The sequence below is a fragment of the Hemiscyllium ocellatum genome, chromosome 30, assembly GCF_020745735.1.
Source record: "Hemiscyllium ocellatum isolate sHemOce1 chromosome 30, sHemOce1.pat.X.cur, whole genome shotgun sequence".
NCBI classification, from domain to species: Eukaryota; Metazoa; Chordata; class Chondrichthyes; order Orectolobiformes; family Hemiscylliidae; genus Hemiscyllium; species Hemiscyllium ocellatum.
Window position 1 is genome coordinate 38,345,182 of NC_083430.1, and position 17,468 is coordinate 38,362,649.

Sequence of the window (17,468 nt, forward strand, 5' to 3'; positions counted from 1 at the left end):
GAAAGTGGTGCCATCGCCGATTCTATGAATGACATTTGGCTGGTGGCAGATGGTAACCACAATCCAGAATTGCGACCACACAACCCAGACTGACACACACACACACAGAGCGGTGCATGAGGAACACCACAATCATTGAGAGGAGAGCTTCAACCAGAAGGCCCATCAGGTCTCTCAGCTGAGTATAAATCTCTATAGAATAAATCATTTCTATGAGTGGGGGAACTTCTACTATCTTGACTGATATTGCAAAATAATACAAACACATCATAGCCTGTGAACTGTGGACTTTCTGTTACTCAACACTTGAACAATTTCCAAGAATCCAATCACCCTGTTATAAAATATATTTCTGTTTGTTTATGTTGTAACACTGAGGCAATGATTCAATTCAGAGAACGCGGGAGAGCTGCCAACTGCCTGGCTTTAATTTGCATCGAAGGAGATGGAGGAAAAGTGAATTGTGTACCAGGAACTGAAACAACTGAATCCTGCACAGAGCCACATAGGCATAAAACCTGAGCTATCAATATTCTACATGCAGCACCCTGAGAATTGTTTGCCACCTAACAGTCCCCTTGACTGTAAAGCTTCCCAACGCCCCAAGGTCTGAGAGTGAAGGCTCCAGTTTGAAATCCCAATTTCAGTAGAGTATTCTGACCTGAGTGTCACAGCAACATCTCCCCCAAGTCACTCCCCTCTTCCCCCACACCTCACAAACTTGTACTAGCCTGGATTCTACACAGGATCCCTTGACATTCCCAGGTGAGTTGGGGATCCAGTGTTAAATCTCCACCAGCCAAGACCCTTCCCTGCTAATTGTCACCAAAATACACACTTGATGATGGCAATATGCAAGGGTTAGTCACACCAGCGAGTGACCTGGCTAGAAATGTCCAGTGGAGGATTGCAGCAGCTGCTGAGAATCGTACAGTTGTTTTGAATCTCTTCCTTCCAAACACTCCCACACATTAAATTTATTTTCCATTTCTCTTCAGGTTTCTCAGCACAGCCTCCATCCCAATGATCTCACACACACACACGCCAGGTTTGGAATATACTCCTACTCGCAGCCCCATCTCACTATCCTGGATCCACCTCACTGTGTATACATTAGCAAAGCCTCCTAGCTCAACTCAGCAGCTCCATCCCAAACACACACTATTGACTGACTCTGGAGACAGCCACTCTCACAGCTGGCTTCTTCTTCCATTCACCTCTTCTCTACTTGATCTGCTGTTTATTTCTGTGAATCCATGAGGAGTTGGTGTTGTCAATAAATAAACACACGAGAGACATGTGAAAGCAGCAAGAAACTGGTTGTGCGTTCAAAACATTTCATATCTTCCTGGAAGACATTATTTAATATTTTGGCAGAAATTCTTATTGGTCCAGACTAGGAACAAAGTAGGAGGAGTTAGGGTTGGATATGAGGGAGAGGAATAGTGAGCAACATTGAGTAAGAAAAAGACAAAAGAATTAAAAAGGAGTCAAGAACGCGAGGCAGAGGCAGTATATGCAAGAGCAAAGCATTTGCTGAATGGTTTCTATGTATCTCTTACATTGCCATGACAATCAGCCAGAACAATAAATCATCCATTTTGTTTAGATAGAGCTGGTCAAAGCACTGGGAGAAAGTACCAGGCAGATTAGAGGTAGAGGAATTCTGTATCTTCAATGACAAAATGTTGCCAGATCTGAGAGATGCTATGTTTTTAAAATGAAATAAGAATTAAATTTCTTGGCCCATGGTTGTTGGCTTGTCAACCAATGGCACTCAAAATCCCAAAAAACGTGGGACAAGCGCACAAACTCACGGCAGCAATAATGACTCCGGATACCCGAAGTGGTTGCAATCTACAAACTACCCAAGCATTTGGAGTCTGCAACATTCCCCCATAGAAATACGAGCATACTGGAACAATGCCCAATTCCCTAATGTATGGAGAAGAGCAGCTAACAGTCAAACCTCATCTGTCCCATTAAACTGCCTAATCACAGGACAGCGGTGACTTTCACAGCCTGGTTCATCATACTGTAACATCCTCTCAAACTGCTCGGTTATTGGAGTGAATCACTATGTTTAAATGGCAACAAGACAGTACTAACCTGATAATTTCTTGAGGGCAGTTACCACCCTATAACCTTCCAATTTGTGCCTTTAGTCTCAATATCACTACATCATTGATTCACTCCAACAACTGCTCTCACCTTAAACAAAATGAAAACAGTATTCTTTCCATCAGCCTGGACTTCCTCCCCCTCTCATCACCCAGGAATCCCTTACCTTCCCCAGACTCAGTGGACCCAATTTTCCTTTGTTTAGGTCAGGGGCCAGTCTCCAGGAACTGAACCCACCAGAACATCACATTCCAATTGAAAACAAAGTGGTGCTTTTCCCATTCAAGAGTTGGACAAATATCTCAGAACAGATGGGAAATGCAATCTCTGGATTGGTCCCATGCAGTGATCTTCCAAAGTCCATTGTACTAGGTTTGCCTGAGCTGCGAGTCACTCAAACCTCACCTCCCCTCCGTCGTAGTACCCTCCAGCCAGCAAACTCATCTCAAGGAATGGATTAGTTCTAATTCAATTGCGGAATGACTAATCTTTAAATCATTAACAGTTTACATGGACAAAATACAATAGATTTGGCAGCAAGCTCCCGATAAAGTAGCGAGGCAGAGAGGCTGTTTCTAAAAGGCTCTAACACAGCTGAATCCACACGCAGGGCAGCGAGTTGCTTCAGGCAGCCTCTGCGCTCTGCCTCTGGCCAATCAGGCACCGGTAAGATCTCAGTCGAGTTTCAGGAACTTCCGCACGTCAGCCATTTCCACGGCCTCTACAAAATCCTCGTAACCCTGTGAGAAACAAGAAAGTCAGTGTCCTTTACTTTCAGCTATGACCTACACCCAGGTTGGAACAACTCTGCCTCTCTATTTCCCGGATTGACATCCCTCTCATCTTCCACAAATCTTCAGCTCAGCCAAACCTCTGCTGCCCAGATCTATACTTGCATCCAGCCTTGTTCTCCCTTGTCCTGACTGAATTACATCGACTCCCAGTCTGGCAACATCTGTATTCTAAAATTCCTGTCCTTGTTTGCAAAACCCTTCATGGTCCCACCTCAGCCCTCTGTATATCTCAAACTTCCTGCAATCCCACAAGTCTCCAAAGCCAGTGTTCCTCTGATTCTACAACCCCAGGTTATAGTCCAACAGGTTTAATTGGAAGCACTAGCTTTCGGAGCAATGCTCCTTCATCAGGTGGTTGTGAGTGACAAGTCACCCATGCACTCCAAAGAAATTCTGAGTTCCCAATTCACTCCTCACACTCAGCCCTGACACATACCACTCCTCAACACTTCTCTCTCATTTTCACACAGTGGGCCCTATGGGTCCCTCCATTAGTGACTAACTTCTTGGTAGTTGGAGTTTTAGCTGGACAAAACTGAATGTCTCCATAGATTCTTCATGTGAAGACTGGATGTTACCTAGAAACCTCATCTCTGCTGACTATTGCTGTTTGGGCTGGTGATCATTTGGATGCAAAGTAGCAGAGGGCATCAAATGCCACATTCGGCTGTGGAACATCACTGACTGTGGCCGATATGAAACTACTGGTTAGTACAGGCTGCACCAGTCTTACCCCACAGTGTTGTTCGCCATTGAAGATTTGAGGAGGCAAGGCTTTGGGATTTCCTGACTTGATCCTCATCTCTTCCTTTAAAGAGTTATTCTGTGCAATGTCAATCAATTCATATGAGATGCCTTTACCATCCATGACTCGCATCACCTCCAACTGCTGGGATTTTACCTGAACAAAATCAGCAAAACAGGAGCAATTAGTTCGTCTTCCAGTAAATCTCTCCACTCCACCCTCTTCCAACAGTTAGAAACTTTTCAGGGGTGACAGTGACAATTCTCTCCACTTTCTCCCCCACCATATCTACCCTCTCCTCCAGTCCCATCACCTTCCAAAGTTTCTTATGTTTATCAGATTAGCAGCTCCACCATTAGAAGCCTTACCATCAGCTGTATCGACCCTAGAACTCTGGAATACCCTCTTTAACCCTCTGTGGCTCTCCATTCTCCTTCCTCCTCTTAAGAAACTCTTTTAAAACCTGCCACATTCCTAATAGTTTATGTAGCTTCATTTTAAACTTCTATATAGCTCCTGCACAGTGCCTTGGGACATTTTACTCTGTTTATAGAGTTACATGAATGCAAAAGTGGAAACACTTGTGAGCTTGACACAGAGAGAGCACAAGAGGGCCCCCAACAGGTCAACATCCTTGACTGAGCCCCGTGCTGACACTCCATCTGTCACCAGCCTCAGTGCTGCCTGGTGGCTGCATCCTCTTATTTCAGCAGAGAGCAAACTGTGACTCTAGTTCAAGATGATGTAAAGAATGAAACATTCAATACCAGGCAGCTGTAGAGACAGAGAGCGAGAGCGAGACAGAGAGTGACACACAGAGACAGAGGGAGGTGTGCGAGCGAGGGCACATCTGGCCTCAGACCTTTCAACAGTCTGTGTTAAGTCAACTTCCCACACACTGCTGCTCAGCCGGAAATCTGGTTTCTCCTCTTTGTTTTTGCATTTTCTCTGGCAGGATTCTTGCTCCCCTGCAGATGTTTCCGGAACAATTCTCTAGCCATCAGTGAAATAAGACAGCACATTCCAGCCTCGCTTGGACTCAATACCTGGGTGGGTAATGGTAATAATAATGCTTTAGGAACCCAGGGAGATCTAAACTCTCAGCTTCAGATAAAGGAACAAGATGAACAGGCCAAGAACGTCAGTCTGAGGTCACTGCTTCACAACCATCTGCAGCAAACCTTTAAATATTTAGAGAATGAGTGATCAGATAGGAAACAAAAAAAAGGAAATGAGAAAACAAAGCCAGGGCATTAGAAAATGCACAAAATTTCAAAAGATTCATTGTATAAATACCTTAAGTAACTCAGCCCTTAAAAAGGGGCCTGTAATGATCAATGATTATTCCTCATGGCTTGGTGACTACTTTGGGCAGTTTCTAACCCATCGTTCGACGTCAGAAGAACTTACCCCTATTTTGTCCGGTCACAAACGATAAGAATCCAGAGGTCAGGGGCAGCCTCTTATGGAGTAACCATTACCTTGATGCAGCTCTTCACTGCTCAAGTCGTGGCTCAGAACTCTCACCGGTTAATGGCTTTCACCATGTTGCTCATCCCACTCAGTCCCAATTAAAGAGATTAAATGGGGATCAATACCTTACTGGCAATTTAGAGAGAGAAAAAAAAACTTATTGAAGTCCCTCTCTCATAATCCAAAACTCCATTTCTCCCATTGAGGTCTCTCCTTATAGTATCCCTATATATGCTTCCAATGATGCCTCCAATCAACATATGGCAAACTGTAAAGCCCATCTAATCCTCCTCTATTAATCTTTTACCGTTATGATCCAGAAAAAAAAAATGCTTCATTTTAAAAAATTCTCCACCACACTCTCTCATTCAGCATTCTCTTTGGAACTTCCAGTAATTTAAATCAGCTCAGCTCTTCCATGTCCTCAGTGTACTGTCCTACAAGCAGAACTCATTATTGTACCTCTACCAGTCCTTACTGCAACCACTACCCAAGCTGGGCATCTCTGGTCTTCTTCCTATCGGAAGGATGCTGTGAAACTTGAAAAGGGTTCAGAAAAGATTTACAAGGATGTTACCAGGGTTGGAGGATTTGAGCTACAGGGAGAGGCTGAATAGACTGGGGCTCATTTCCCTGTAGTGTTGGAGGCTGAGAAGTGACTTTATACAGGTTCATAAGGTCATGAGGGGCATGGATAGGGTAAATAGACAAGATTCTTTCCTTGGGGTGGGGGAGTCCAGAACTAGAGGGCATAGGTTTAGGGTGTGAGAGAAGAAAGATATAAAAGAGACCTAAGGGACAACGTTTTCACACAGAGGGTGGTACATGTATGGAATGAGCTGCCAGAGGAAGTGGTGGAGGCTAGTACAATTGCAATATTTAAAAGGCATCTGGATGGGTATATGAAAAAGAAGGGTTCAGAGGGATATGGACCAAGTGCTGGCAAATGGGACTAAATTAGGTTAGGATATCTGGTGAGCATGGATGAGTTAGACTGAAGGGTCTGTTTCTGTGCTGTACATCTTGATGGCTCTATGACTGAGAGCAACAGCCACAAGGTAGGTGGTGCAGGTTGAATCTGGTTGGGTTTGCAATGCAGCGAGTTTGAGACATCAAAAGCAACATAAGTGTCAAGGAGTAGAGACAATAATACTCTAGGCTCTCCAGCTCACCTTGTTGGTGATAAGGAGGAGGATATATAGCCTTTTGAGGGATAAAGGCTCTGTATTTTTATGATCCTTTCTGTGAATTGGTACTTTGAGATCATCAGAAGAGTCCAGATCTAATTATATATTTGACCCACTCCTTTGTTCTGGACTCTTCCCCCAAAGGAAATGGTTTTCCCCAAATGACGCCATCTATCCATTTTAATCATCTTAAAATTAACGTAGTGTCACTGAAAACATTAAATTAACAAGTGTTCCACATTATCAGACTCAAGAGGCAGAGACAGACAGAGACATAGGTAGAAACATGCAAGTGGGGCGTGGGAAGTAGTCAGAGACATGAACACCATTCTTTCTGCCATTAGTTTACAGACATTTTCAGACAGCTGAGTAAAAAATAGACTACTTAACCCTAAAAGTGACAGATTCCTTGGATCTCGTGACCAGCATAGTAAAGGCAAGACAATCTCTCTATATCTAGCACTAAATCTCCAATTCAGTTAAGTGTTTTTTCCTGGTTTTAATCAAAACTTCAATTTTTTTCCCCCAACAACGGAGAGATGTAAATTACTTAATTTTATGCAGGGAGTTGCTTTGATCTGAAAAACATTTGCTGAAAGGATGGAGACACCAGGTTTGTTAAAAATAATCAAAGAGAGCTGTATAAAGAGGAAGTATATGAAGGGCAATGAAGCAAGTACAGAAATCAGAAGTACCAGACTGTTTCACTTAAAAAAACAGTCAAATGCAAAATGAGCCCAAGGTCTCCCTGTGCCAAATCGGGATTCTAGATATCAAACAGAAAACAGAGCAGCAACTCAGCAAAGGGAGGGACAGATTATATGCTCCTTGCTGACCAGGTCACTAAACAACCTTCAGGCACCAAAATTCTACAGATTATTTCAAACATTTTCTGTTTTAACATCACCAAATTTCCTGGATAATCCAAAAGTAAATAGAAAGCTAGTGGGTTTGTCAGATTCCCATCCATTTCACACTGAAGAGACAAGGGTGGGGACTGGGAATGGGGAAGGGGAAAGAGTTATTATGAAGTAATTTATACAAGCACCAACAGTAATTTCATAAGGAGCAAGGATTTAGCTCTAATAAAAGGACTGAAAGTTATGAGGCCAATGAATACAGATAATTAAATACTCAATGAGGTGTCAGCAGTGACCAAGCTTTCAAAATGTCAAAGCATAGCTGCTCAGTCCACTGCAAGGATACATTACATTCCAGTTTTCCTTCCGCTCTCCAACACACTGGCAGGTAGATTTTTAAATTAAAAGGTGCAAGATAGCAGGGAAAAATCTAGTCACAAAAACCACACCAGGTATGGACATCAGGTTTTCTTTACTAAAACATTAATAACACAACATTAATGAACCAATTGGGGGTTTTAATGGCAATCTGGGGTTGTCTTGTGGGCACTTAAGGCAGATTTTTAGAAAAATTCCAGATTATTTTGAAAACCAAATCGAGAAACTGCGATAGGGGGATTTGAATTCTCATTCTCTGGATTAATTCCAGATCTGTAAATCCATCATAAAGCACTACTGCCCCGCATATTCTTTCAGCTAAGAGCAGTCTAGGGGAGAACTAGTTGCAACAAGTTGTGAACGAAATAGTTGTGCCAAGGTCACAGTGGATTGAGGAAAAACAAACGTTTTTCTTTTAATTGAAAGAGAATCACAGCCCTGGCTGTTCCTCGGAACTACATAGGAGGCCAGTTACAGCCATATCCAAAATGCTTTCAAAGTCAAGTTCGGGTTCCATGTTTCTGATGCAGTTTGGGCTTCTGGACAAAAATTTCAACAACAGCAGATCCATTCAATGAATTAAAATTGGAATTTAAGCATTTACAGATTTTAATTTTAAAAAAGGTTGAGCTAAACTAAAACAAAATTGATACCACATAATATTAAGTAGTTTGATTGGCTTTATTTTTAATCTTTCTTTGATTAAAGACCAATACTGACCATAAATTTTTGACCACAGTAGGACAAGTCAATAAGGTAATTAAACCCCAAACTTTTTTTTTTAAGGTAGAAAGTATAAAAGCAAGGAAATTATGATCAATCTAATTAAGTATTAGCTCTGTCACATTTAAGAAAGATGTTAACATCTTAGAGAAGGTACAAAGGAGATTCATCAAAATAACAGCAAGGTTCAAGAGAGTCAGTTACATGGAGACGAGAGAAGCAGTAATTGATCTTCATTGATCAGCAAAGGTTCAACATCAGAAAAAAGTGGTGTACAAAATGGAGGCATTTTTCACAGCTTGGTGAAAGAGCAGGGGAACTGGATTGATTCTTCCAAATCGATAGACTGAATAACCTTCTGCATTAAGATTGCTTAGCTTTAGTTCTCTGAATTTCATGATTGGTAACTTCCATTCCTGCTTTTTGCCAAATAAATAAAAGCAAATTACTGCGGATGCTGGAATCTGAAACCGAAAGAGAAAATGCTGGAAAATCTCAGCATGTCTGGCAGCATCTGTAAGGAGAGAAAAAAGCTGATGTTTTGAGTCTAACTGACCCTTTGAACAAAGCTGCTTTTTTGCCAATTAAGTTACAGTTGAACAGGGTGACCCACATAATCATTTAATAGGATTATCTGATTCAACCTATTTTTCAACACCCCGCCCTTCCCCCTGCAACTGTACCACAAACCCACTCATTTGGCATCACCTTTGAAATTGGCCAATATGTAACAAATTTCTGAATTGATGTCACACTTACCTTGAAAGAAGAGATTCCAGGTTCTCCCATTACTGCATTGAGCAACATTAGCTCCTGATCCTGAAGTGTGGTCAGTCTTAGGAGTTCCCACCCTTACTTTTAAAATCTCTTCTTCGCCTCAACTCTGCAAGCCAGTCTAATCTCTCTTCAGTCTTGCAACCCTCATATTTACATTGCTCAAATTCTGATCTTTGACTCATCTCAAATTTTAATCATTCCATCATTGGAGGCGATTTCTTTAGCTGCGTAGGCCCAAAGTTTTGGGATTCACTCTATCTTCCTTTAAGAAGCTCCATAAAACCTCTTTGACATAGCTTTGGATCACTTGTCAAAAAGAGAACCTCCCTTATCTGCCTAATTTACAGATTTTGTTTGATAATGCCTTGAGACGTTTGAATACATACAATGTGGCCTAATGCATGTGTCTGAAATGTTAAATTATCTGCACAAGCAACACAGAAATTAGTTCTCATCTGCCTGAACTTAGCTCACTGCCCACTGGTCAAGGGTGCTTGTTATTCATGGCAAAGATCACTAAAATGGAAAGGATTCATCAGTTCACATTAGTTTTGGTTAATGTCAACACTTCTCCCACTTTCTAAAAGTATCACAGAAAGAGACAAATATGCTGGTGTTCACAATTCCCAGCTCCCCACCCCAAAACAATCTTTGAAAAACGACCTGAATAATAGAGCCAATATTAAATTCCATTAAGGCTCATTAATGAACCAGTCTAGTTCTGATTTAGTCATGGTCCCAATGGAACTAGCCGATTTAGTTTTTTTTAAAAATCTATATTTTAAAGAAATAGATAAGATTCCTAGCATTATCTCACATCCAGCAAGTGCCACGCAATGGTTTATTGGGGTGAGGGAGATAATCAGGAAACCCATCGAGATAACGCATTTTTGAAAGCTATTGAGAGAGGGGAGAGGCAAAGCCGTGGTTTGCATTAGCTGAAACACTAATGGAGCAGAGGTCGAGGAATCAGTGGTGTGGGTACGACAGAAAGGATGGAGGAGCGGGGTCGGGCAGACCCAGCAGCAGAATTACAATACCCGTTTCAAAATTGTTTTGGATGAAACAATAAATGAGCATCGGTTGCTTTAACCTCGTTATTCGACGATACGGCATAAACGCAGCCTCTAGACTACCCACACCTTGTCTTTAAGGCCGTTCCTTACTCGCTGTGTATTTGTAAACTGTAAGATTGCAGTTAACAATGTTGCATTACCGCTACTCGGTTTCCAACAACTGGGTGTGTCAGATTCTCAGCCTCCTCTGTTCCGAGACAATGCTCGGTGGCAGGATCTCAGAATTCCTCCCCTTGCTTCAGCCCCTTCGGTCCCTATTACACACTCACCTCCCTGGAGCCGGTCACAGTCGTGTAATACACTTTCACACTCATCTCGCTGCTGTCTCTGCTGCTCTCACTCAACACTGACAGGAACATCAGAGAAACACTTCGCCATGTGATTGAAGGCGGCCAATTGGAACAGTTGCCCCGCCTCACGCCGGGACCAGTTCAGGGAACGTCCCCAAATGAAAATGCTCCATTTCAGTCAGTCCCAATGTCTCTGGAACACCGGTACGTGGTTAATACTGTAATCCCGATTCATCCAATTTCGCAAACAAAAAATATACCAAGCAGCAGAAAAACTGAGATCTGGATAAAGTTAAAGACCAGTCCATCAGTTAATGAAGGGACATTCCCCTCAAGTTAAATATTCGTCAATTTTATGCTCTTCAAGGTTTTAGTTCAAAAGTTCTTTCAGCATCTTTCCCAGCAACACCATTAGTCCGAGAGAGTAAAGATTCATTTAGCATTGTTCCAGAAACATCCATGATTCGGGTAAAGCGCAAGTTGTGCGCTTCGCTACATTCCTGAAGGGCTCCGGCCCGAAACGTCGATTCTCCTGCTCCTCGGATACTGCCTGACCTGCTGCGACTTTCCAGCACTACACAGTTTTTATATATAGCATCAACAAGCAGAAGGCCACTCGGCCCCTTGAGCCTGCTGCGCTTTTTAATAAAACCATGGATAATCTCTGATCGCAACCTCAAATTCACAATCTTGCCTATCCCTGATAACCATTCCCTTCCCTACCTAAAGAGAATCTCTCTCTCTCTCAGACGTTCAGAGTCTGTTTCCACCAGCTTTTCAGGGAGAGTTCAAAAAAAAACCTGAACCTTAGTCTAGATTCTCCCGTGAGAGAACATCCTCTTCAGACCTACCCTGTCAAGCCTCCTCACAATCTAAACTGACATGAAATGGCTAATAGTTGTTTATATAACTCAACACATTATGTTTGCTCCTCACCACGTTATAGTCCAACAGGTTTAATTGGAAGCACGCTAGCTTTCAGAGCGTCACTCCGAAAGCTAGTATACTTCCAATTAAACCTGTTGGACTATAACCTGGTGTTGTGTGATTTTAACTTTGTCCATCCCAGTCCAAAACCGGCATCTTCAAATCACGTTTGCTCTTAACCTTCATCCAATATTCCCTCTCGACTATCCAAGGAATGACAACCCCCCCGCTCGCACGACTTGCATGCAACGAAGCATGTGTCTCACAGGAGATTCCAGCCAAGGCTGTCAGGAAAACAGAGCCAAACTTACATTCTGACAGATCCCTTGTCGGACAAAATAGTCGGAGAAAGGGAAAGCACACCCTTTTGTTCACAGCCGTCAAGTGTTGTATTAAAACACTCGGGGGTTCAATTTGGCATTTGACACTCAGAAGTTAGATTATTCGCTTACCTGCAGCGGAACCCTTCAAATTCCCTAAATGGACAATTTCAGAAGGGTCCAGGCGCAGGGGAATATCCCAAACAATTCCTGGCCTCTGCTAAGTTTTGGATTCAGTAGGAGCCCCATGCAAAACTCCTATTCGCTTCAGAAATAGTTATCTGGCCATCGGAAAAGTCAGGTCATATCTGCAGCATTACTTCAGCCACAGCTGCATACATCCCAAGTCAATTCAGTGCATTTTAAAAACTTATGCTGTGTCCACTGAAGGAAAAACTGTAGCCAATTTGGACACGGCAAGCTGTCACAAGCAAGTGATAATTTTATGGGACAACAGCTGAACAATAAATACTGACTAGGTAACATGATCTAAATACCTGGATTTTGAACCAAAAAGAAACATGAATAATTTTAAATTGGCACATTAACTAAGTTCTCATTGTGTAGGGGGAAGCAGGTAAGCCATTGTCCAGAGAATCCACTGCCTTCAAGAAAACAAAGAAAAATTTGATGTTAGAATTTACTCAGCAGTAACCCTTAAAAGTACTAACTTCCAAAATGCATCACTTCACATTTGCCCAGATTGAACTCCATCTGCCATTTCACCATTCAACAACATATATATATATTCTGCTGCATTCTGACAGTCCCCTTCACTATCTGCAAACTTGTTAATCAGACCACCTATACCTTCCTCCAGATCATTTACGTATATCACAAATAACTGTGATCCCAACATGGATCCCTGTGAACATTTCTCCATTTTGAGAAACTCCCTTCCACTACTATCTCCTGTTGCCCAGCCAGTTCTTGATTCATCGAGCTAGTACACCCTGGACTTCATACGACTTCACTTTCTCCATCAGCCTACCATGGGAAATCTTAACACTTCACTGAAGTCCATGTATATGACATAGAACATAGAACAATACAGCACAGAACAGGCCCTTCGGCCCACGATGTTGTGCCGAACATCTATCCTAGATTAAGCACCCATCCATGTACCTATCCAATTGCCGCTTAAAGGTCGCCAATGGTTCTGACTCTACCACGCCCACGGGCAGCGCATTCCATGCCCCCACCACTCTCTGGGTAAAGAACCCACCCCTGACATCTCCCCTATACCTTCCACCCTTCACCTTAAATTTATGTCCCCTTGTAACACTCTATTGTACCCGGGGAATAAGTTTCTGACTGTCTACTCTATCTATTCCTCTGATCATCTTATAAACCTCTATCAAGTCACCCCTCATCCTTCGCCGTTCCAACGGGAAAAGGCCAAGAACTCTCAACCTGTCCTCGTACGACCTATTCTCCATTCCAGGCAACATCCTGGTAAATCTTCTCTGCACCCTCTCCAAAGCTTCCACATCTTTCCTAAAGTGAGGTGACCAAAACTGCACACAGTACTCCAAAATGTGGCCTAACCAAAGTCCTGTACAGCTGCAACATCACTTCACGACTCTGGAATTCAATCCCTCTGCTAATGAACGCTAATACACCATAGGCCTTCTTACAAGCTCTAGCCACCTGAGTGGCAACTTTCAAAGATCTATGTGCATAGACCCCAAGATCCCTCTGTTCCTCCACCTGACTAAGAACCCTACCGTTAACCCTATATTCCACATTCTTATTTGTTCTTCCAAAATGGACAACCTCACACTTGACAGGGTTGAACTCCATCTGCCACTCCTCAGCCCAGCTCTGCATCATATCCAAGTCCCTTTGCAGCCGACAACAGCCCTCCTCACTGTCCACAACTCCACCAATCTTCGGATCATCTGCAAATTTACTGACCCACCCTTCGATTCCCTCATCCAAGTCATTAATAAAAATTACAAACAGCAGAGGACCCAGAACTGATCCCTGCGGAACTCCACTTGTAACTGGGCTCCAGTCCGAATATTTACCATCTACCACCACTCTCTGACTTCGACAGGTTATCCAGTTTTCTATCCAATTGGCCAAATTTCCCTCTATCCCATGCCTCCTGACTTTCCACATAAGCCTACCATGGGGAACCTTATCAAATGCCTTACTAAAATCCATGTACACTACATCCACTGCTCTACCCTCATCCACATGCTTGGTCATCTCCTCAAAGAATTCAATAAGACTTGTAAGGCAAGACCTACCCTTCACAAATCCGTGCTGGCTGTCCCTAATCAAGCAGTGTCTTTCTAGATACTCATAAATCCTATCCCTCAGTACCCTTTCCATTACTTTGCCTACCACAGAAGTGAGACTAACTGGCCTGTAATTCCCAGGGTTATCCCTATTCCCTTTTTTGAACAGGGGCACAACATTCGCTACTCTCCAGTCCCCTGGTACCACCCCCGTTGACAGTGAAGACGAAAAGATCAATGCCAACGGTACTGCAATTTCCTCTCTTGCTTCCCACATAATCCTAGGATATATCCCGTCAGGCCCGGGGGACTTGTCTATCCTCAAGTTGTTCAAAATGTCCAACACATCTTCCTTCCTAACAAGTATCTCTTCTAGCTTACCAGTCCGTTTCACACTCTCCTCTTCAACAATACAGTCCCTCTCGTTCGTAAATACTGAAGAAAAGTACTCATTCAAGACCTCTCCTATCTCTTCCGACTCAATACACAATCTCCCACTACTGTCCTTGATCGGACCTACCTTCGTTCTTGTCATTCTCATGTTTCTCACATACACATAAAATGCCTTGGTTATCCTTGATCCTATCCGCCAAGGATTTTTCATGCCCTCTCTTAGTTCTCCTAATCCCTTTCTTCAGGTCCCTTCTGGCTATTCTGTATCCCTTCACTGCTCTGTCTGAACCCTGTTTCCTCAACCTTATGTAAGCCTCCTTCTTCCTCTTTACTAGACATTCAACCTCCCTCATCAACCAAGGCTCCCTCACACGACCATTTCTTTCCTGCCTGATAGGTACATATATATTAAGGACACGTCGTATCTGCTTCTTGAAAAAGTTCCACATTTCCACCACATCCTTCCCTGACAGCCTATGCTCCCAACTTCTGCTCCTCAAATCCGGTCTTACAGCATCGTAACTTCCTTTCCCCCAATTGTAAAAACTACCCTGTTGTGCGCACCTCTCTCTCTCCATAACCAAGGTGAAAGTCACAGAATTGTGGTCACCATCACCAAAATGTTCACCCACTAACAAGCCCATCACTTGTCCCGGTTCATTACCGAGTACCAAATCCAATTTGGCCTCCCCTCTGGTTGGACAATCTACATACCGAGTTAGAAAAGCTTCCTGGACACACTGCACAAACACCGCCCCATCCAATCTACTTGATCTAAAGAGCTTCCAATCAATATTTGGGAAGTTGAAGTCGCCAATGACTACGACATCTACAGCCCTTCCCTCAATCAACTTTGTCACTTCCTCAACAAATTCTATTAAGTTGGTAAGATATGACCTTCCCTGCACAAAATCATGTTGCCCATCACTGATGGGCCCCATTTTGTTCCAAATTTAAATAGATCCTATCCCTCAGTATCTTGTTCAGCAGGTTCTCTACCACTGACGTCAGGCTCAGTCTACAGTTACCTAGATTATTCTTGCTACCAATCTTAAATGAGGCAACATTAGCAATCCTCCAGGATCTCACCTGTGTTCAAGGATGCTGCAAAGACATCTGTGAAGAACCCAGCAATCTCCTCTCACTTCCCTCAGTAACCTGGGATAGGTCCCATCTGGATGTCAATCTTAATGCCTTTTAGAATACCCAACACTTCCTCCCTCCTTATGCTGACTTTACCTCGAGTAATCAAACATCTATCCCTAACCTCAACTTCAGTCATGTCCCTCTCCTTGGCGAAGTATTCATTACCAATCTCACTCATTTTCTGACTCCACTCAACTTTCCTTTGTTCTTGAGGGCCAACCTTTTCTCTAGTTAGCTTCTTGCTCCTCCAGGCTTTGGGATTTTCCTTAACCCAGTTTGCTAAAGATATTTCATGACTCCTTTCAGCCCTCTTAATTCCTCGTTTCAGGTTGGTCCTACATTCCCGATATTCTTCCAAAGTTGTCTGTTTTCAAGTCGCTTAGACCTTTTTCCTTTCTCTCAATTTCACTTGTTATCCATGGTTCCCTAAAATGTTGTCATTTCTATCCTGCACTCCAATCAACCTCTCTTTAAAAGCCTCCCACATATCAAATGTGGGTTTACCTTCAAACAGCTGTTCCCAGTCAACATTCCCCTGCTCCTGCCAAATTTGCTATAGTTGGCTTTTCCCCAAATTTAGCACTCTTCCTTTCGGACCACTTTTAGAATACTATTCTCAAAGTCTTGTCCATAAGTAATCATTATTCTCAATGTAATCCCCTGCTGAAACTTCAATCACTCGGCTGGGCTCATTTCCCAACACCAGGTCCAGTTTGGCCCTTTCCCAAGTTGAACTACTTATATACTAGATTTGCATACTGGATGGAGAGCAGAAGCCCAAAGCTAATTTGATGTTCCCTGGCTTGAGACACTGAAGGTAAGAAGCCAACCCAAAAACCATTGTGTTTCTGCTGGCAAACATTGTACTTGGGTAACTATATACAAGTGCCTTCTGCAATATAGTGTGTTTCTGGTTAACACCATCCCAGCACTGGAGACCAGCCAATCAATTTTACCTAAAAAAAAACTGGGCCACAATACTGGAGTTTTTTAAATTAGCAACATATGCTATGACATATTTGATCAGGTTTAATTTTGACAGTTCCCAAAAAGGTAATAGAACAAGGACACTAAGTGACAATACAATTATTCATTTTACAACTTCAAATATACAGTTGAATAATGATGACAAGTTGCACATTTAGAGTCATATGGCACATAAAAGCCCAACTCATCCAGTGAGCAGATTTCCAAAACCAAACTAGTCCCATTTGCCTGCATTTGGCTCATATTCCTCCAAACTCTTTCTATTCATATACCCATCCAGATGTCTTTTTAAAAAAAAAATTGTAATTGTGCATACCTCTACCACTTCCTCTGGTAGCTCATTCCATACATACTCTGCATGAAAAAGCTGACCCTTAGGTCCCTTTTAAATCTTTCCTCTCATAAATCTATGCCCTCTAGTTTTGAACTCCCCTATTTTAAAGAAAAGGCCTTGGTTATTCATCTCATCTATACACCTCATGACTTTTTAAACCTCCAAAAGTCACCTCTCAACCTCCTATGATCCAGGGGGAAAAAAAAAACGTATCAGCCTATCCAGTCTCTCTTTATAACTCAAACCCTCCAGCTTAGATAACATTCTTGTAAATCTTTGACCTCTCCACTTTAAATTACAATTCCTACACAGTATTCCAATTGCAACATTAATGTTTTGTGCAGCTATAACATGACAACCCAATGCTCAATGTACTCAATGCTCTGACCAATGAAGGCAAGAATACCAAAACACCTTCACCACCCTGTCTGCATACAACTCCACTTTCAAGGAGCAATTTACCTGCACTCCTAAATTTTGATTTGACAACACCTCCCAGGGCCCTAATATTAACTGTGTAAGTCCTGCCCTGGTTAGTTTTATCAAAATGCAACACCTCACATTTATCCGAATTAAACTTCATTTGCCAATCCTTGGCCCACTTACCCAGTTGATCAAGATCCTATTATACTCTTTAGATAACCACCTGCACTGTTCAGTATACCATCAATTTTAGTGTCACGTGCAAGCT

At 42.6% G+C, this 17,468-nt stretch overlaps 1 protein-coding gene across 1 annotated transcript; it reads right to left on the reverse strand.

Moving 5' to 3' along the window:
- Positions 1-1,320: 1,320 nt before the first annotated feature.
- On the reverse strand, positions 1,321-10,510 carry LOC132829896 (SH3 domain-binding glutamic acid-rich-like protein 3). Its single transcript, XM_060847303.1, has 3 exons — positions 10,404-10,510; positions 3,649-3,816; positions 1,321-2,861 (listed from the first exon to the last, which is right to left on the reverse strand). Exons 1-3 carry the CDS (start codon positions 10,491-10,493, stop codon positions 2,796-2,798), a joined length of 324 nt encoding a protein of 107 aa, XP_060703286.1. The 5' UTR covers positions 10,494-10,510; the 3' UTR covers positions 1,321-2,795.
- Positions 10,511-17,468: the final 6,958 nt, after the last annotated feature.

Coding starts and splice junctions, on each gene's coding strand:
- LOC132829896 (XM_060847303.1), bottom strand. CDS start 10,493: ATGTTCCTGTCAGTGTTGAGTGAGAGCAGCAGAGACAGCAGCGAGATG. Junction 3,817..10,403: donor CTGTGACCGGCTCCAGGGAG/GTGAGTGTGTAA, acceptor GATTTTGTTCAG/GTAAAATCCCAGCAGTTGGA. Junction 2,862..3,648: donor ATGGCGAACAACACTGTGGG/GTAAGACTGGTG, acceptor TGTTTCTCACAG/GGTTACGAGGATTTTGTAGA.